We start from the raw sequence: 17,065 nt of genomic DNA on the forward strand, positions 1-17,065 counted from the left end.
TAACCACATACATTCAGAGGCTTCTCCAGGGGTCCCGAGCAAACACCCACGTTTGTTTCCCACAGAATAAAGGTCTCCCAAGTCAATTCGTCATTAATAAAGCATCTCGTGTATTGCATTTGAGAGTCAGCACACAGGTCGGCTTTGAACTGCTCAAGGGCCAGCAAGTCCATGGTGCTGGACCAGCTGTGGGTACTGGAGAGGCAGGCGGGAACAGCTCGCCACGTGGACGGCTTTCGAGGTGTAGGAATGATGGTTCTATTCATCCGCAGGAGAGTCAGTGCCGAACCTGGGACCACACACTCCCCACACCCAGGCCCAGGTCCTGCGAGGCCCCACCAGGTCCTAAAGGCACGGACACTCCAGTCCAGAGGACCAGCCGTCACTCCTGCTTGCTGACTTCATGGCTTCAGGGAAAACGCCCTTGGCTTTGTCCTCAGTGAGATGTGATCAACTCCAAAATTCTCAGCAGCTTGGAACACGACAGTCACGGCACAGCCCTGCACTTTGTGCTTTTGAAACCCGATAATAAACCGATGTGATTTATTGAGCCCTCTGGTGTTATTAGATTTCTAAGCCAAAGCTCATAATACACAGTTCCTGGTAAACCAAAAGTCATAGTAAGATAAAGCCAGCTTTCTTAGCTCAGTGACTTATGTGATTAATTAGTGATATCAGTGGGTGGGGCGGAGGTAGGGGGAGACATGATCATTTTTGCAACTTGAGCACTAAAATGAGAGTTAGCCCTCAATGGTCTGAGGCCGTGGGAGTGATGCCAACAGCGTGGGGGTCAAGCCAGGTCACACACGAAGGATTCTGCTCGAGCCTGGCGGGGAGCAGCGTGTGGTTACAGAGGTGCCCCTCATGGCTCAGAAGAATCTGCCTGCCGATACAGAACACTTGAGTTCAATCCCTGGATCGGGAAGATCCCCTGCAGGAGGGCATGGCTACCCACTCCAGTATTCTTGCATGGAGAATCCCATGGACAGAGGAGCCTGGTGGGCTACAGTCCACGGGGTCGCAAAGAGTCAGACACGACCGATCGACTAACACTTTCATGTTCAGGGCTGTGATGGGTCACTACTCCAGGTGGACACAAGTCAGCCTCCTGCCGAGAAGGCTTCCCGCTGCGTTCCCCAGGTCACCGGCCTGCTGTGAATTAAATTAAGGAGCTGGACCAGTCGACCTGGCATGGGGCATGTTGGCCGAAGGACCAGGCGGCACTGCCTCCCTCTCAGCCACCAGGCGAAGCTTCTGCCTACCTCCCAGCACCACTGGGGCTGTTTTTAGTTAGTGATTAAGGAGTTCTGTCTTTAAGGAAGTTAAAATGCAGAAACAGGAAGTGTAAAAACCTCAAGGAGATGAGACAATGGGACTCTGGTCATCTCCTTGGCTTTCACAGAACTGTTGAGGGGGCAGGCAGAGGCAGTGACCACGGGTGAGAGAAAAGGACAGGCGTGTCCCCAAAGCAGACCTTCTAACCTGCTCTCTGTGCGGGCGGCAGCGTCACCATCTGCCATGCCCACACGGCCTGGGGCCACAGGACACCCGCGCAGCCACCTGTGTCCCCCTCCCTCCAGCTTCAAATCCCCTTTGGGGTGAGCCCCCCACTACAGAGCAGAGCCTGGGCTTCTGGGCAGGTCAGCCCACTCTGTCCCCCCGGGGAAGTGAGCTTTGTTGCTGTTTGGTCACAACATGACAATTGTCACTTGAAAAACTGTGAAAGTGGACAGTTCATCATATCCAAGAAGAAAATAAAGTGGAGGTGAGGAAGGGAGACAGGGCTCCACTAAAGCTTGTTCATGTTCCTACAACATCCGACTGGAATGCTCAGGTCCCAGGTGAGTGCAGGTCAGACTCCAAGCTGGTCTGAGGGGCCCCAAGCTCCGGTGAGAAGGCCATTCACTGGACCTCCTCTGACGGCCGGCGAGACGAGAACATTAACTCCTGGTCTGGCTCCGATGTCACTGTTCTTTTATAGTTCAAAGTCCTGACTCACCTAATGCACTTAGAATGTATTGTCTGTAATAATAAGATCAGCCGCTTAAAGTGAAGCTCCACTTCCAGTTTGTCTTCAATGTGTGGAGGATGATGGGTGAACCCTGATATTCACAAATGCTGGGCTTGAGCAGGGCAAGCCGATAAGAGTTCCTTTAAAGAGGAAGACTTTTGCATTAGTCGTAGTTAAAAAGAGATATAACCAGAATGGTGACTTTTTTTTAATCTTCGGTAAAGTGTTAGTCCCTCAGTTATGTCTGACTCCTTGTGACCTTGTGGATTATAGCCCTCCAGGCTCCTCTGTCCATCTCCTCTGGGACTCTCCAGGCAAGAATACAGGAGGGGATAGCCATTCCCTTTTTCAGGGGATCTTCCTGACCCAGGGATTGAACCAGGGTCTCCTGAATTGCAGGCTGATTCTTTACCATCTGAGCCACCAGGAAATCTTTGGGAAAAGTGAAAGTCACTCAGTCATATCCTACTCTTTGCGACACCATGGATTATAGAGTCCACGGAATTCTCCAGGCCAGAATACTGCAGTGGGTAGCCGTTTCCTTCTCCAGGGGATCTTCCCAACCCAGGGATCGAACCCAGGTCTCCTGCATTGCAGGTAGATTCTTTACCAGCTGAGCCACAAGGGAAGCCCAAGAATACTGGAGTGGGTAGCCTATCCCTTCTCCAGCAGGTCTTCCTGACCCAGGAATTGAACCAGGGTCTCCTGCATTGCAGGCAAATTCTTAACCAACTGAGCTATCAGGGAAGCCATCTTCGAGAAAACGAGCATCCCGTTTTGAGCTCGTGTATTAAATGAAACACAACTAGACCATTTCCACAGCCAAAACCAGAGCAGCAAGCAACATACAGACTCTCCCCACTCCACTTCTTATCCACCTAGACCTGGGATGGTCCACCCTGAGCAAAAGGCACATGATGCACTTGCCCTCACTGCCTCCAAGAAGCTGAAGGCACCTGTACGCTTCTAAGGAAAAGTCCTATCTTAAGACGGAAAAAAACACAAACAAATCTACAGCGGGCTAGGTGGAGAGAATGGGTTAATCCACACCCCGCCCCATCCCTCCCGGAAGGCGCCCAAGGGCTGGCATGCACCACGCGTAGACTCGTCCCAGATTTACAACAAGCCCGGTGTCAGCCAGACAGAACACGTCCATGCCAGACCCTCAGCAGAAATACCAGTGTTTTCTGATCAATACACTTCCCAAATGCTTTTTGCCCAAGAAAAAGCCAAAGCACCTTCATTTCAGTAATTGTTCCAGACCTGTTTAACTGTTTTGATGTTGGCAACCTTCAAAGTTCCAGCTAAACTTAGAAATTCAACTAGGGATGAAAAAATGTGTTGGATAAGTTACCAAATGATACTTTAAAAAACAAACTCATTCTCTAAATTTGAGCCCCACTGGGTACAGGACGGTGGTCCCCAACCAGGAGACAACTGCTGACTTCTGGAGACATTTCTGGCTGTCACTACTGTGGACTGGGGGTGGTCCTGGCTTCTGGGGGGCTGAGGCAGGGATGCTCTAACCACCATACACAGCCCAGCTATGCTCCCCACACCTGGATCCTGCAGGTGCCAACAGCGTTACAGCCAGAAGGAGGCACGTCTGTCAGGATGTGACCCAGGCACATGGATGTCCACAGTCCTGAGATGGTCCACAGGGAGGCAAGTCATCCGAGCCCCCGATTCTGCACCTGGCCACAACCAGCAGAGTCAGCGGCGCCTGGAACATGATGACCCCTGCCTGGTTTGTGCAGAAAGTCCTTCCAAGCGCAGAAGGTGATGGACGAGGAAACAGGTCCAGAAGGTGAGCATGTGGATCTCCCGTCACTCAGCTACAGACGTGGGCCCTCAACCGTTCCCCCTGGCCTGCAGGTCAGAGACGTGCGGGACTCAGAAGCTGAGGTTTTCAGCAGCAGCACGAACGTCCAGGTCACCTGGTGCCGTGGACAGCGTGAACAGGCCTCACCCGCATCCTGGGACAGTCATGCTAGGCGGCGGGCACTGTCACAGGCAGCCCCATCAAGGACTGCTGCCCAAATGAACTCAAGCAAACTTGAGAGATTTTTGGATTTCAGAATTATGGGTGCAGGGTCCTCATACCTGCAGTGAGGGATGACTGAATTCAGGGGGATGGTACTGATACCATTCATGCCCAGGCCCTGGATCAAGGCTGAATGAGAACTCCCATCTCAAGTGGGCCCTGAGGGGAGGCTGACCCCAAGGACTCCCTTCCACAGGGGTGGAAAGAACAGGCCCCATTCACCAGAATCGCTCTCCTTTTGGGGTGGGGGAGGGGTGTCATGACAAGCATGGCATCACCTCCAAAGAGGTGATTTCGGTTCAACCGCACACTCCTATTTCTATTTCTTTTTCCTTCCAGGATGTAAGACCCTCAAGTTCTGGTCATTTGTAGCACCGACTTCGAAAGGCGGCACTCAGCTAGACACCGAGATGCCCCATAAAGTGATTATTGTGAGAATCAGAGTCGCCAGTGCAGCTCTGCCCAGGGTTCTCTCTGACTTCTTCCTGACCGAGGAACTGCAGAATGCCCTGCTCCTGTGAAGGGGGTCTGTTCAGACTCAGGAGGCCTTGTGGCCCTCCCAAGGGAGGGCAGGACACCAAGCTCCTGGGGGCCCACCATGCCCCCGTGCCCCCTCACCCCCACCCCAAGAGGTCATGAAGAGCTCAGCCCAATGGCGTCAGCAGGAGGACCCCGTTACTCATGAGGAACTCAGCTTCTGGGTGTTGAGACTCTTCCAGAGAGACCCCACACATTCTTTGAAGGAAGCCCAGGTGTGTGGAGGCCCGGGACACCTGATGTGCCTCAATTCCTTCATTAAGCAAAGTGCAAAGTCTGGTGGATGTACATCTGGATACACCAAAATATCCCCCAAATACAGATGCAGCCGCAGAACACGGTGCCAATTAGAAACAAACACACAGTGCACCAGGCCCGAGCACTTGTCTCATGAAGACCCAGAGGAATCGGGTGGAGAGGGAGGTGGGAGGGGGGATCGGGATGGGGAATACGTGTAAATCTATGGCTGATTCATATCAATGTATGACAAAACCCACTGAAATGTTGTGAAGTAATTAGCCTCCAACTAATAAAAAATTAAAAAAATAGAAAAAAAAAAAAAAAAGAAACAAACACACAAAGAAAATCCTCAGCCTGAGAAGGGCGACTTCAAGTTGACCAGTTACAGTGTGGGTTCCAGAATCCACAGACACCCTCTCCCCACCATCCCACAGTCACACCAGACCCAGGTGTGGCCCCTGGCTGAAGGCAGGGCGTCACTGGCCCTCAGGATCCTGTGGACGCGGGATGTTAAGCAGCATCCCTGGCTCAGGAGATGCCCCTCATCCTAGGAGGACCCAAAACCGTCTCCAAGGCAACAAAGCCTGGGGGTGAGACACGCCACCATCACTGCTTTGCTGTGCATGCCAGCTCCTGTCCCAGTCCCGCCAGTGACTGAGAAGTGACACAGAGGAAGTGTACCGCCCACAACCCCTCAGGTTCTTCAATGAAGTAACTCAACTGACTTCCCTCACCTCCCGGCAAGGCGGTCTTAAAGGTCCCAGGAGGGACAGAACTGCACCCCCACCCCCACCCCCACCCCCACCAAGAGGGGAAACAAGGGGGGCAGCTGGCCAAGCAATCAAAGGCTTCCCGGGGAACATGCTGGAACCAGAAGCTGGAGGACTGTTCATCTCCAGTGAGTCTGAATTACTATGCGTAACAGAAAAGCCAGATCTGAGGGGGCTGCAACCCGAGGACACCTTTAACCCAGGTATTCATGCATCAGGATCTCCTATCAGCCCAGGCTGCAGGGCCCACACTCAAGTTCCAAGGCACCCAACCCCGCCCCAAGGCAAAATAAAACAAAAGGGCAGTGGGTGGGAGCCAGAACAAAGGAACACTTTGGCAGGACCCATAAGAGAACCATCCCTTTTAACCTGGCCAGATGCTGTCTCTTGGGATCACAGCAATAATGCAAAGTATAGAGCAGCTTCAAATATTAATCTAGGGCTTGCTGTGTTAGGAAAGCTGAAAAATGGGTGGTGATCTATATGTATTTTGGTGGCATGAGAACATGAGGTAAATGATGAGACATCAGGTTGATGGAATTTTACAGACATAGAAAATTGTTACACATAGTGGCAGATAAAACATACAGTACATAAAATATATTTACTATGATGTTAATAATGTAAATATTTCCTTCCAGTCTTTAACATTTATAATACTAGGAGAAATCAGAATAAAATGCTAACAGTGATTTGGGAAGAATTAAGCAATTTAAAAAAACCATTCTCTAATTTTCATTTTTAGAAAGCTTTATTATATTTTATGAATTTAAAAACTAATGATAAGTTATTTTTTCTAATAGTTGTTGAAATAAACCATGTGGTTGAAGCTACACGGGTGCCTTCCCGACAAACACAACTTACTTCTAAGCTGCTGCTACTGCTGCTGCTGCTAAGTCGCTCCAGCCGTGTCTGACTCCTCGCGACCCCATGGACTGCAGCCCACCAGGCTCTTCCGTCCACGGGATTTTCCAGGCAAGAGTACTGGAGTGGGTTGCCATTGCCTTCTAAGCTTCCAGGACCTCAAAAGCAGGATAATCAACCATCCCTGCTGTTTGCTTTCAGGTGCTCCATTTTGAAGTTAAGGTATAAACAGACACTAGGGAGGTAGCCTGGGTTTTTCATTTATGATGAAAAGTTCAAAGAGGCTGCTTTCTCCCATTTACCTTAATGTTTATTCACATTCAGGCTGCATTTTCAGTGAATATATCTATAGGGATGGGAAGTACAAATAAATACGACCAGCTTGAGATCCTTAGTCTACTAAGTTGATGTCAAAATGGCATTTTGAGCCCTGTTTCATTTATTGATTAGGAGCCCTGCTCCCTAAGACAAATCTCACAGATGGGCATCTAGACCAGGGGGCGTGACCCCAGCGTCCCCAGGAGGCTCTCCTGGTACCTAGGCTCCCCTGCTGGTACCCTGTGTGCCCGTCACCCCTTGCCTGTGGTCGGCAGCCCTGGGCAGGCACGATGCCCACAGAGAAAGTGGGAAGAGACGTGACACTGACCTCATAGATGAAGTACACCTTGGCGCCCACGTATATCCCCATGCGCACGACGGCCCGGACAGCAGCGTTCATGCCTGCAGAGGAAGGCACAGTAGTTACTGATGAGGCCCTAGTTAACTAACCGTGACGGTGGGAAAACCATGCACCCTCTCGGAAGCCTCCTCTTGTGAACAGCGGTCCCGACATGAACCCCCCCAGGACTAGTGCAGGGAGCGGGGGACAGGAGTACAGAGACCAGTGAGTCACAGGCTGGACTGCAGGGAGCATCACAACGGAGCCAGGATGTTTGTTTAGAATTTCGCTGCAAACACACTCAGGACACGCGCGACCTCAATCTGGTATGAATCTGCAGGTGATTCCATGCAATTGCAGAACAACAGAGAGGAGAGATGCTTTCTTATAGGTAGCCAAATTCAAAGAAAACGAGACTGAAGAGGCCCATTGGTCTGGGGAGGAGATGAAACACTGTCACCCACTGCCAATGTTAAAGAATAAAATTTTAATCAGGGGCCTTAAACACAAATCAAACAATCCTATTAAAAGGAAAAAAAGTGAAGCCACTCAGTCATGTCCAACTCTTTGGGACCCTGTGGACTGTAGCCAACTAGGGATTCCATCCATGGGATTCTCCAGGCAAGAATACTGGAGTGGGTTGCCATTTCCTTCTCCAGGGATTCTTCCTGACCCAGGGATCAAACCCAGGTCTCCCACATCGCAAGCAGACGCTTTAACCAATGAACCAAAGCTCAAGTTAAACCAATATACTATAAGTAATACCTAATCAAGATAAAATCTAGGCCATTTTCCATATTTCCCCAGAGCCTTAAAGGAAATTAAAAGTGCAAAGTATCCTTGTATAAAACTGCTACACCCCATTTGGATGGCATCATCGACTCAATGGACATGAGTTTAAGCAAACTACGGGAGACAGTGAAGGACAGGGAAGTCTGGTGTGTTGCAGTCCATGGGGTCACAAACAGTCAGACATGACTTAGCAACTGAACAACAAAACCACATTCTGCTTTCCCCTGAAGCCCCGTTTCTGGGCAGTCATCTGTGAAATGGACCATAATCTAGACCTACATGAACAGGACAGGATTTTGTGTCTCCTCACCCCAGGTGATGAGTGAAGCCATCAGGAGGATAGTCAGAAGGGAGGACCATTCCTCTCTGAAAGGAGGGAGCCCTGAGTCTCGGAAAACTCATAGCCCCTGGGCCCCCAAAGGTCTCAATCTGTAGCCTTCATAAATTTAAATTTCAGGGACAAACATCCGGACTAAAGGTGTTGGAGAAGGTGGACCATAAAGTAAGTGGTGCTACAGGTAAACAAAGCAGCAAATGAAGGCACCTGTGGTCCCAGGAATACACTCCACAGACAAGGAGACTAAGTTTGTATACATTTGGAGGGTAAACTGGCTCGGAAGATGATTACAAACTTTCAAATTTCTTTGAACCAGGTCTGGAAATGTGGGATTAAGACTGCTGCCTCTGAAAGGTGACAATTTTGAAAGGTTACCAGGTTTGTGGAGCTGAAAAAGCTGGAAATAAATCCACGTTAAACAAATAAATGCATGTTAAACAAATAAATCCACATTAAATAAATAAATGCACGCTAAACGTGGCTGTCCCACTGCTCCCAGATGGGCGCTCACACCCGCCCATCTCACCACAGCCTCGGGCCTCGACCCCACGGACAAACACGCCTCCTTGTGCCCTCCCCACAGACCCTGTGATTCCAGAACTTCATTCTGTGGCCCTGGAATTGAGAGCCCGACCGCCAAACACTGGGGCCCCACCAGCCCTTCATTACCAGGATGCCAGCACGAATGATACAGACCCCTGCCCGCCCCCCACTGCTGTCACTTCTGAAGACTTCTTGATGCTGGTGGTGGGTGTCATGAAGGCAGGAATGAAGAGGACATAGGAGATTTTAAAGCATGCAAGTGGGGAAGACGGGGCAGCAGAATGGCAAGCAGCAGACTGTCAGAGGTGACCTTAGGGGACCCCCAAGTGAAATAACAAGCTGGGGTGACCCCCACCCGAGAGGCCTGACCACCTTCCTGCTAGCCCCACGGCCTGAGTTCCTCCCCTGCCCCATGGGGCTGACCCGGACTCACCTGGGAACCCGACCTGTCCTCTCAGGGCTGGTCCCCTCAGCCTGCAGCAGGCTCCGTGAGGCAGGGTCTGGGGAGGGTCCTAAGCACCCATTTCTAGCAAGATCCTGGGAGAGGAAGTCCTGGCATCTGAGAGGCATCAGAGAGCCCAGCCCCCAGGGCTTTTATTCGAGGGCAGTTAGAGTAATCTGCTGCAAGGCAGGCTTTTCCCAGCAGCCCCGGTGGCCCCTTCTGACTGGGCCCTGAGCGGAGCCATCCTGCTTGGGGCTCAGTGATGACCAGGGCTGAGTGCTCTGCAAACCTGGGCGGATGTGCCCACAAAGCCCTGGGGACCTGGTCCTCCTGGGAGCCCAGAGAGTCAGTCCCTGAGTGAATCAATTAATAGCCAAGGGAACAAAACGAGTAAAAGGCAAAGCTGGGGTGTAAGCCCTACTCTTCCCCTTATTGTAACTTAAAAACCATTGTACTAATAACTGCCTCGAGAGGGAAGGAAACTTAGAGGGAAAAACGCCCACTGGGCCCGGTTTCTTGTGTAAATGTTTGTGGAGAGGCCGGCTGTCAGCTTGAACTTGGGGCCCACAGGGCAGAGCTGCTGTCTGGCACTGGCCCCGCAGGTGGGTGCCTTCCAGAAAGTGTCCAGAGGACAGAAACAGAGGGCAACAGGAAAGGCCAGTTTCCACCGACCGTCTCTGTGACACACGAGTGGGGTCCAGGCTGGGTTTGGTGTCTGAGGTCTCCTGGGAGAGCAGCCCCAGGTTCCAGGGCACTCCAACAGCTGTTTTTAGTAAACCTTCAGACACAGTCAGTTTCCTTCCTTTTCCTTTTGGTTTTGTTTTGGCAGCCAGGCCCCATAATTCAAACAACCTCCATAACTGTTTCCATGGGAACCATCATCCTGCTACCAAGAAAGTGCCTTAGTCTTTGGAGAGTAACCTCTTCGTCTCTCGCAAAAATTAGAACCCTGGTCCTCAGGGAATGACTGGGCTTGTTACGGGAACCAAAAATAAACCTTGAAAAACCCAGGGAACAGCTAAGAGGGAAATGTGAGCAAATTAGGTGTGATAGAAAGAAGGGACTGTTAGACTGTCTTCCTGCCGTGACGTATCCTCAAGTAGCTTCTTACTAAAAGCATGGTGCATGTAAGACAGTCATTAAGATAACTTCTTCCTTCTGATCAGGGAGGCCAGCAACCTCTAAGAGAGGCTTCTAAGATTCCGTTCTGATAAAATTTAAACTTCGAGTAATTTGTAAGAAATGAGGATTGTGTTGCTTCTAATAAAACAATTGGGGCTGTTTTATTTCCCCATGGTCTGAAAAGCCTAATAAACATCCTTGCTTAGCCCTTTTAGACCATGTTGAGCCGTTTCCCCTGCATAGTTCTCAGGGCCCACAACCACTCCCTGACTAATTTCAACATTTAAATTCTGTTTTGAAAAATAAGATCCAGGGCTTAATCTTACTGGCTTCTCCCTGATACCACGGGGTTTTCACCTTTGTACCAAAGGGAGGACATCAGCACAGGTCAGAAAACAAACTTAAAACACAGTTTATCTTGCTCTTGCTCCTGCAGCCCTCCCTGTTTTAGTGATTCAGGTGTGGGAAGGACAAACAGTCCACAGGAGAAGGTGTCCTGTGACCAATTACCAACCTCGCCTTCTCAGCAACCTGCCGTGTCCAATCACCGAGCCTTGTGTCAGACACCAGTGAGACAAATCCCTGAGGGGTGTCGACTGTCTGTCCATCCAGGACACATGGATGGGTGTCTTCTCTCTGCTGGCACTGCTGGGCAATCCACTGACACAATCGTGGCCTGGTAGCCTAGTGGGCTTCCCCCGTGGCTCAGCAGTAAAGAATCCACCTACAATGCAGGAGCTGCAGGAGACACCGGTTCGATCCCTGGGTCAGCAAGATCCCCTGGAGGAGGGCATGGCAACCCACTTGACTGGAGAATCCCATGGACAAAGGAACCTGGAGGGCTACAGTCCATGGAGTCACAAGGAGTCAGACACGACTGAAGTGACTTAGCACACACGCACTCACACACGCACATGGTGGCCTAGTGGTTAGGATCCCAAGCTTTCACTGTGCAGGACCTGGGTTCAATCCCAGGTTGAACTGAGATCCCGCAAGCCATGTGGCAAGGCACAAAAAAAAAAAAAAAAAAAAGAGTGCATTTGATTAGTGAAGGCTTAATTCATCAAAATGACTTCATGAGAAAAGACAGCCAGAAGACAGATTAGTCACCTCCATCTTGCAGAAGGAAGGAGTCCATTCTAGGTGAGGTTCCAGGAGGGAGATTCAGCAAACATCTGGGTACCTGCCAGGTGCCCCCAATACTGCCCTGGGCGCCAGAAACACCCTGGTGAATGGGCACACGTCCTGGGCCACCGCTTCCCACTGTAGCCACGTGGCCCATTCAGCTCATCTCAGAGCTCACTTGCTCATGTGTGAAACATCTGAGTTACTGCATGGAAGCATTGGTGGCTACTGCTAAGCAAATGATCACTAAATGTTACTCTTTTTTTTTTTTTAATTGGAGTAGAGTTGATTTACAGTGTTTTGTTTCAGGTGCACACAAAGTGATTCAGTTACACATATACATATATCCACTCCTTTTCAGACTCTCTTTCCTTATAGATTATTACAGAATATTGAGTAAAGTTCCCTGTGCTATAGAGCAGGTTCTTGTTGGTCATCTATTTTATATATAGTAGTGTGTGTATGTTAATCCCAAACTCCTAATTTACTACCCGCCCCCCTCGTTTCCCCTTTGGGCACCATAATTTGTTTTTGAAATCTGTGGGTCTGTTTTTGTTTTGTAAATAAGCTCATTTATGTTTTTTTTTTTTAAAAAACTTAGATTCCACACGAGTAATATTGTGTATTTGTCTTTCTCTGTCTGACTTGTTCAGTCACAAAGCCGTGCTTAGCATGGTAATCTCTAGGTCCATCTGTTGCGCTGCAAATGGCATTATTTCGTTCTTTTTTTTTTTAATGGCTAACCCTTCCTATTAGTAGAAAGGCTTATACAGACTCCATCTACATATGTTGTTGTTCAGTCGCTAATCCTTTCCAACTCTTTTCCACCCCATGGACTGCAGCACACAGGCTTCCCTGTCCTTCACTATCTCAGAGTTTGCTCACACTCATGTCCATTGAGTCGGTGATGCCATCCAGCCATCTCATCCTTCTGCTCTCTTCTCCTCCTGCCCTCAATCTTTCCCAGCATCAGGGTCTTTTCCAACGAATCAGCTCTTTGCATCAGGTGGTCAAAGTACTGGAGCTTCAGCTTCAGCATCAGTCCTTCCAATAAATATTCAGGGTTGATTTCCATCAGCTTTCTGTAAACACTAGCTTACTTTGCTATAGGTCAAAAGACTCAGTTTTTCTGTTCAGTCTACTCTGTAGGTCCATTTCTCTGCACGTTCATCTCTACTGGGCCCTCCAGAAGCCCTCAATTTGAGTCTAAGACAAGGAAGGAGTCATTTTCGGCATATGACGCAGTCTTGCTTCGGGGGTGGGTACCTTGTTATGGTAAGTCTGTGCACTGACCTGAAACTTTTTGTAGGTTAAAGTGAAAATCAGCTGAAATTTGCAGACATTCCTTGTGACAATGGAAGCAACCCAAAGAATGAAAATAATAATAATTAGCCTTATAAATAGTCTTCCTCTGTAGCCAGGGCTGGGGGAGTCAGGAATATAGCTGGAGGATTTTCGTTTTGTTCAACAATTATATAATATAAATTGCATTGGAAATAAGTGCTTCATCACTTTAGTCTCAGGTGTGACATCAATGTAGCCACCCTGATGCTCTCATTGTACAAATGCATTTTATCTTCTACTTGCAAAGCTGCTTAAAAATCATCTGTATAATCTATGTAATATCTTCTTTCTCTTCTGACTGGTAAGTAGGGCAGTTTGTCTCATGTTTAAGTATCTATCTGAAATTTTAGGTTATTTCCTTTAGATGATTACAGTTTACTTCTTCATTAATTTCATGAGGAAATCATTAAGACATTTTATACCAATTAAGTAGTTTATATATTTTTAGTAAAAGAAATTTCACAGTGATCCTGTCTTCCAGTGTACTTTGTTAAAGCACAGTCTTAAACTCCATTTGAGTCTTTTAAAAGTTTTAACTTCTTTTGTTTCTAGTTTGAGGGAAAATGTTTTCACTTGTGGCAAATTAATTACTTCTTCATAGTTTGCAGAACAGAAAGAAAAATGCCACTTGCCTTACTAATGAAAAGTTTGGTGTCATGAAAAAAAAATCACCTGTATAATTTTGAGCAAACTTGGCTTCTGAGTATTAATTAGATGTTACAGCCTTAAGAGCAGGGCTTACTGGAAAACATTTGGGATTGAGACTGAACTTGGTTTAAATCCTACCAAGGGCCACCTAAGAGCCTGCCACCTTAACAAGGTTACTACTCTCCCCACCTCCAAAACCAAGACAGTAATCAGGCCTGGAGACGAAAACCACAAAGCTCCTAGGACATGAACTGTGCACAGGAACCAGCAGCTATAGCCTTCTTCTCGTGGAATTTTATCTTTGTTTCACATCTGAGTAGAAAACTATGCTGAAATTAAGACTTGTGGTTATTCTCCTTTGTCTTTAGCTATGAGGAAACCTCTCTTATCTTAGGGAAAATCAAGCATGGCTATCATACAGTCAAGACAAAATGGCAGAGCATGGGGGAGCAACATCATCTCGAGGAATCACCTCCTCAAGGAGCTTAAGTCTGCTGCTGCGGAGACCAGCCCCCTGGTGCACATAGCGAGGCGAGCTTTCTCAGAAAGAAATGTATGCCCCTGTTCAGTCAGGTCCCAGATAGGATCGAACAGCAAGTGGCACTTGGCATGAAGTCCAAGAAGAAACAGACAACAGTCTCAGCTCTGCCCCAGGGAAGATGCCCAAACGCCAGGCCACCGGGGGGCTCTCCAGCAGGGACCACCCAGAGGAGCCCATTCCAGGCATCAGGACAACTCCCATCACCCTGACCATACCATCTGACGTTATCATATAATTCTGATTCTCAAAGTATCCTTTTCCACTGAGAAGAAGAGGTATGGACTTACTGACCTCTATTATTCACAACTGCTCACAGGTGACAGAGATAAGCAGCAGGTAAGTAGCAAAGAAAATGCTGATTCTGTCTATTGCATCATCACCTCAATTGCCTTTACACCAGCTACCAGGTAGCTGAGCAAATTTATGGAAAAGGACTCAAGTGAATGACCTACATTTTTTTTTTTTTAACAGACACAACACCTTAATTCTAAATGACTTTGCAACTCTGACCTTGAAAGCTGGAGGATTAAGAGACCAGTTCCTTTTTCTGTGCCAGCATTTTAATCTTTTTCCAAGCCCACAGTAAGAGTCACTCAGTATGCTTCCTAACTTGGGTAGCCTACATCTCGGGACGCAGGTGCTTTTTGAAGCGCGTTGATCGGGAAGCCGCTCTTAGCCCAGCAGCGACCCGGCCGGGACCCCATCCAGCACATCAGGTAAGTAACGTGGGCTATATGTCATCAGTTTCACTCTGCCATTTCCCCCGAAGACAGAGTCTTCGCTGGATCACTTTCTCTGTCTTTACTGGAGCCACTTTACTAGAATACCAAATTAGACCAGCCTGCTCAGGCTCAGCCGGCTTGTGGGGCGGGGGCGGTGACAGATGCAGCGCGCACCACCTTCAACAGGACAGGGAGAGGCTCTCCAGGGACTCAGGGTCCCCTGGCCTCCTGCCGGCAGCGCGCGGGGTGTCCGGGGTCCGGGGCGCACGGGCTGCGACGGGCCCGGCATCACGTACGCGCGCGGGGCAGGCGGGGCTGCGGCCACAGTTCCCCACCTGCAGCCCCCCCTCCCTGCCCGCCCCTCTCAAGGACGCTGGGAAGGTCACCAGCAGCGTGCGCGGAGGCGAGGGCGCGGGCCAGCCGCTTAAGCATCCCTGCACCGCGTGTGGTGAGATGAGGTGAGAAAGAGGCAAGGGGCCTTTCAGCTCATCTGGATAGGAGGAAGGGGGTAAAAGAAACGCCAGAAGCTGGCGCGGGAGGCGTCTCTGGCCTGCGGTCCTCCAGGTTCCGAGCGCATGGGCAGCGCCCCGCTTTCTAGCGGTTGGCTCGCCCCACCCGGGAATCTACGAGGATCAGGAATCCCCGGGCCCCCACGTGCGCCCGGTGCTAGGGGCGCGGCCGTGTCATCCCCGCTTCGGCTGTCCGCTGGCCCCAACCTTGGGGCCCCATTTCCCCCAAGACCAGCTTCCAGGCTCGCGGGTGGAGGGCGGCGCCCAAGTCCGCGCTCCCGGCGCTGGCGACACCCCGGAGTCCCCGCTTCCTGGTCCTTCCCATCCAGGGGAGGCTGGGGGGGAGGGCCTAGTGATCCGCTTAGGTTTTCGGTTTGGTGACAAGCCGGAAGGAGACAGGAGATGAGGGCGGCGGAAAACCGTTTTTAAAATCTCCCAGCGGAAACGCGAGGCGGTGCCGGGCGGCCCGGCTACCCGGGCGGGGACCCCGTGCGTTCGCCGCCGCACGCCGCGGGACAGCAGCGGGGACCCCGCCCGCGCCGCGCGGGGGTAGCGGGGCTGCAGACCCGTCGCGGGGACGCAGCGGCCTTCCCCGCGACCCCAGGTGTGGGGAGTCGGGGACGGAGCCGGGGCGGCAGCAGCGGCATCGGAAGTGGCCGCGCTGTAGCCAAGCCTTGGAGGGGCGTCCGGCTTCATCCCGCCTCGCGGAAGCGGCGGGACAGGCGAACGAGGTCCAGGCGACCCCATCGCCAGTCGTAATTTAGGAAATAAACGTGGAGATGGAAAACTGACCTTCCGGGTAAGGGACACCTGCGCCCTCCGCGCCCTCCGCGCGGGTCCCGCAGTGACTCCTTCCGAGGCCGCACCGGCTCCCGCCCCGGGAAGGCACCTCCGAGGTTCCCAGGCGCCGGGCTTCTTCCCACCGTCACTTACCCCTGGTACCCATCTCCTTGCTCTTCTCGGGCCCCCAATCCCTTCTTCCTGGCACCTCATCCTTTCTCAGGGGTCCCTTCTCCCCGGCACCCCCACATCCCTTCTCATTGGTCCCCTCCCTGCGCCCCCCGCCCGGGACCGGGGACCCGGGGACCCGGTGGCGCACCTTGGGCATCCCCGCCGCTGGTCAGCACGCCGATGGCCTTGCCAGCTCCGGAGAGTTGCTCCAGGAACTTTCGGAGAGAGCCCTTGGGGGTCGGGGGGCTGTCGTGGCCGTCCATCGTGAACAGGCCGGAGACCGCGCTCTGGAGGGCGCTCGGTAGGCACTGCGCCCCGCCCGCGCCGCCGCCACGGGAACCGCCGGCCACGCCCGCGCGGCGCGCGCCAATGGGCGGCCTGGGGCGGGCGCGGGGACGCGGGGGCGGTGGCGCGGGCGGGGCTGGGGGCGCCTGATTGAGGCGAGCTCCGGGGGCGGCGGAGCCTGGTGGGCAGGAAGGACCCCTCCGGGGCTAGCCACATGGTTCGGGGGCGCGGTATGCATCGCAGATGGGAGGAGCTTTACGAGCCGGAAGCGCCTCGGAGGGAGGGGACACCCAGCAGGTGGGAGGGGACAGCCCGGAGGTGGGAGGGGACAGCCCCGCAGGTGGGCGGAGCATCCCTGGTAGGCCGCGGGGAGGGCACCGCCAGAGAGTTGGCCGCGAAGGTGGGCGGACTGGGAGGGGTGTCCTGGCAACTGGAGGGTGCGGGGGCAAGGCGGAACTATAGGTGGGCGGGGTCACCGTGGTCGCGGGAACGCGGCAGGTGGGCTAGAGCATCCCGCTGGGGGAGCCCAGGAGGCCGGGTGGAGGTGCGGGGCGACACACGTGGGCCGCCGGGTCACTGG

At 51.7% G+C, this 17,065-nt stretch overlaps 1 protein-coding gene across 2 annotated transcripts in view; it reads right to left on the bottom strand.

Moving 5' to 3' along the window:
• Window positions 1–16,644, bottom strand: part of LOC122681148 (phosphofructokinase, platelet) — a 50,070-nt gene extending 33,426 nt beyond the window's left edge. The window contains exons 1-2 of one of the 2 annotated variants that reach the window (XM_043882876.1): window positions 16,349–16,622; window positions 7,113–7,186 (exon numbers count right to left, since the gene is read on the bottom strand). In XM_043882876.1, coding sequence (XP_043738811.1) covers window positions 7,113–7,186; window positions 16,349–16,463 — 189 coding nt within the window. In that variant the 5' untranslated portion in view covers window positions 16,464–16,622. Of the gene's footprint in view, window positions 1–7,112; window positions 7,187–16,348 lie in introns of both variants that reach the window. The other variant, XM_043882877.1, reaches the window with a different exon arrangement.
• Window positions 16,645–17,065: the final 421 nt, after the last annotated feature.

This window comes from Cervus elaphus, chromosome 23, assembly GCF_910594005.1.
Source record: "Cervus elaphus chromosome 23, mCerEla1.1, whole genome shotgun sequence".
In the NCBI taxonomy this organism is placed as follows: domain Eukaryota; kingdom Metazoa; phylum Chordata; class Mammalia; order Artiodactyla; family Cervidae; genus Cervus; species Cervus elaphus.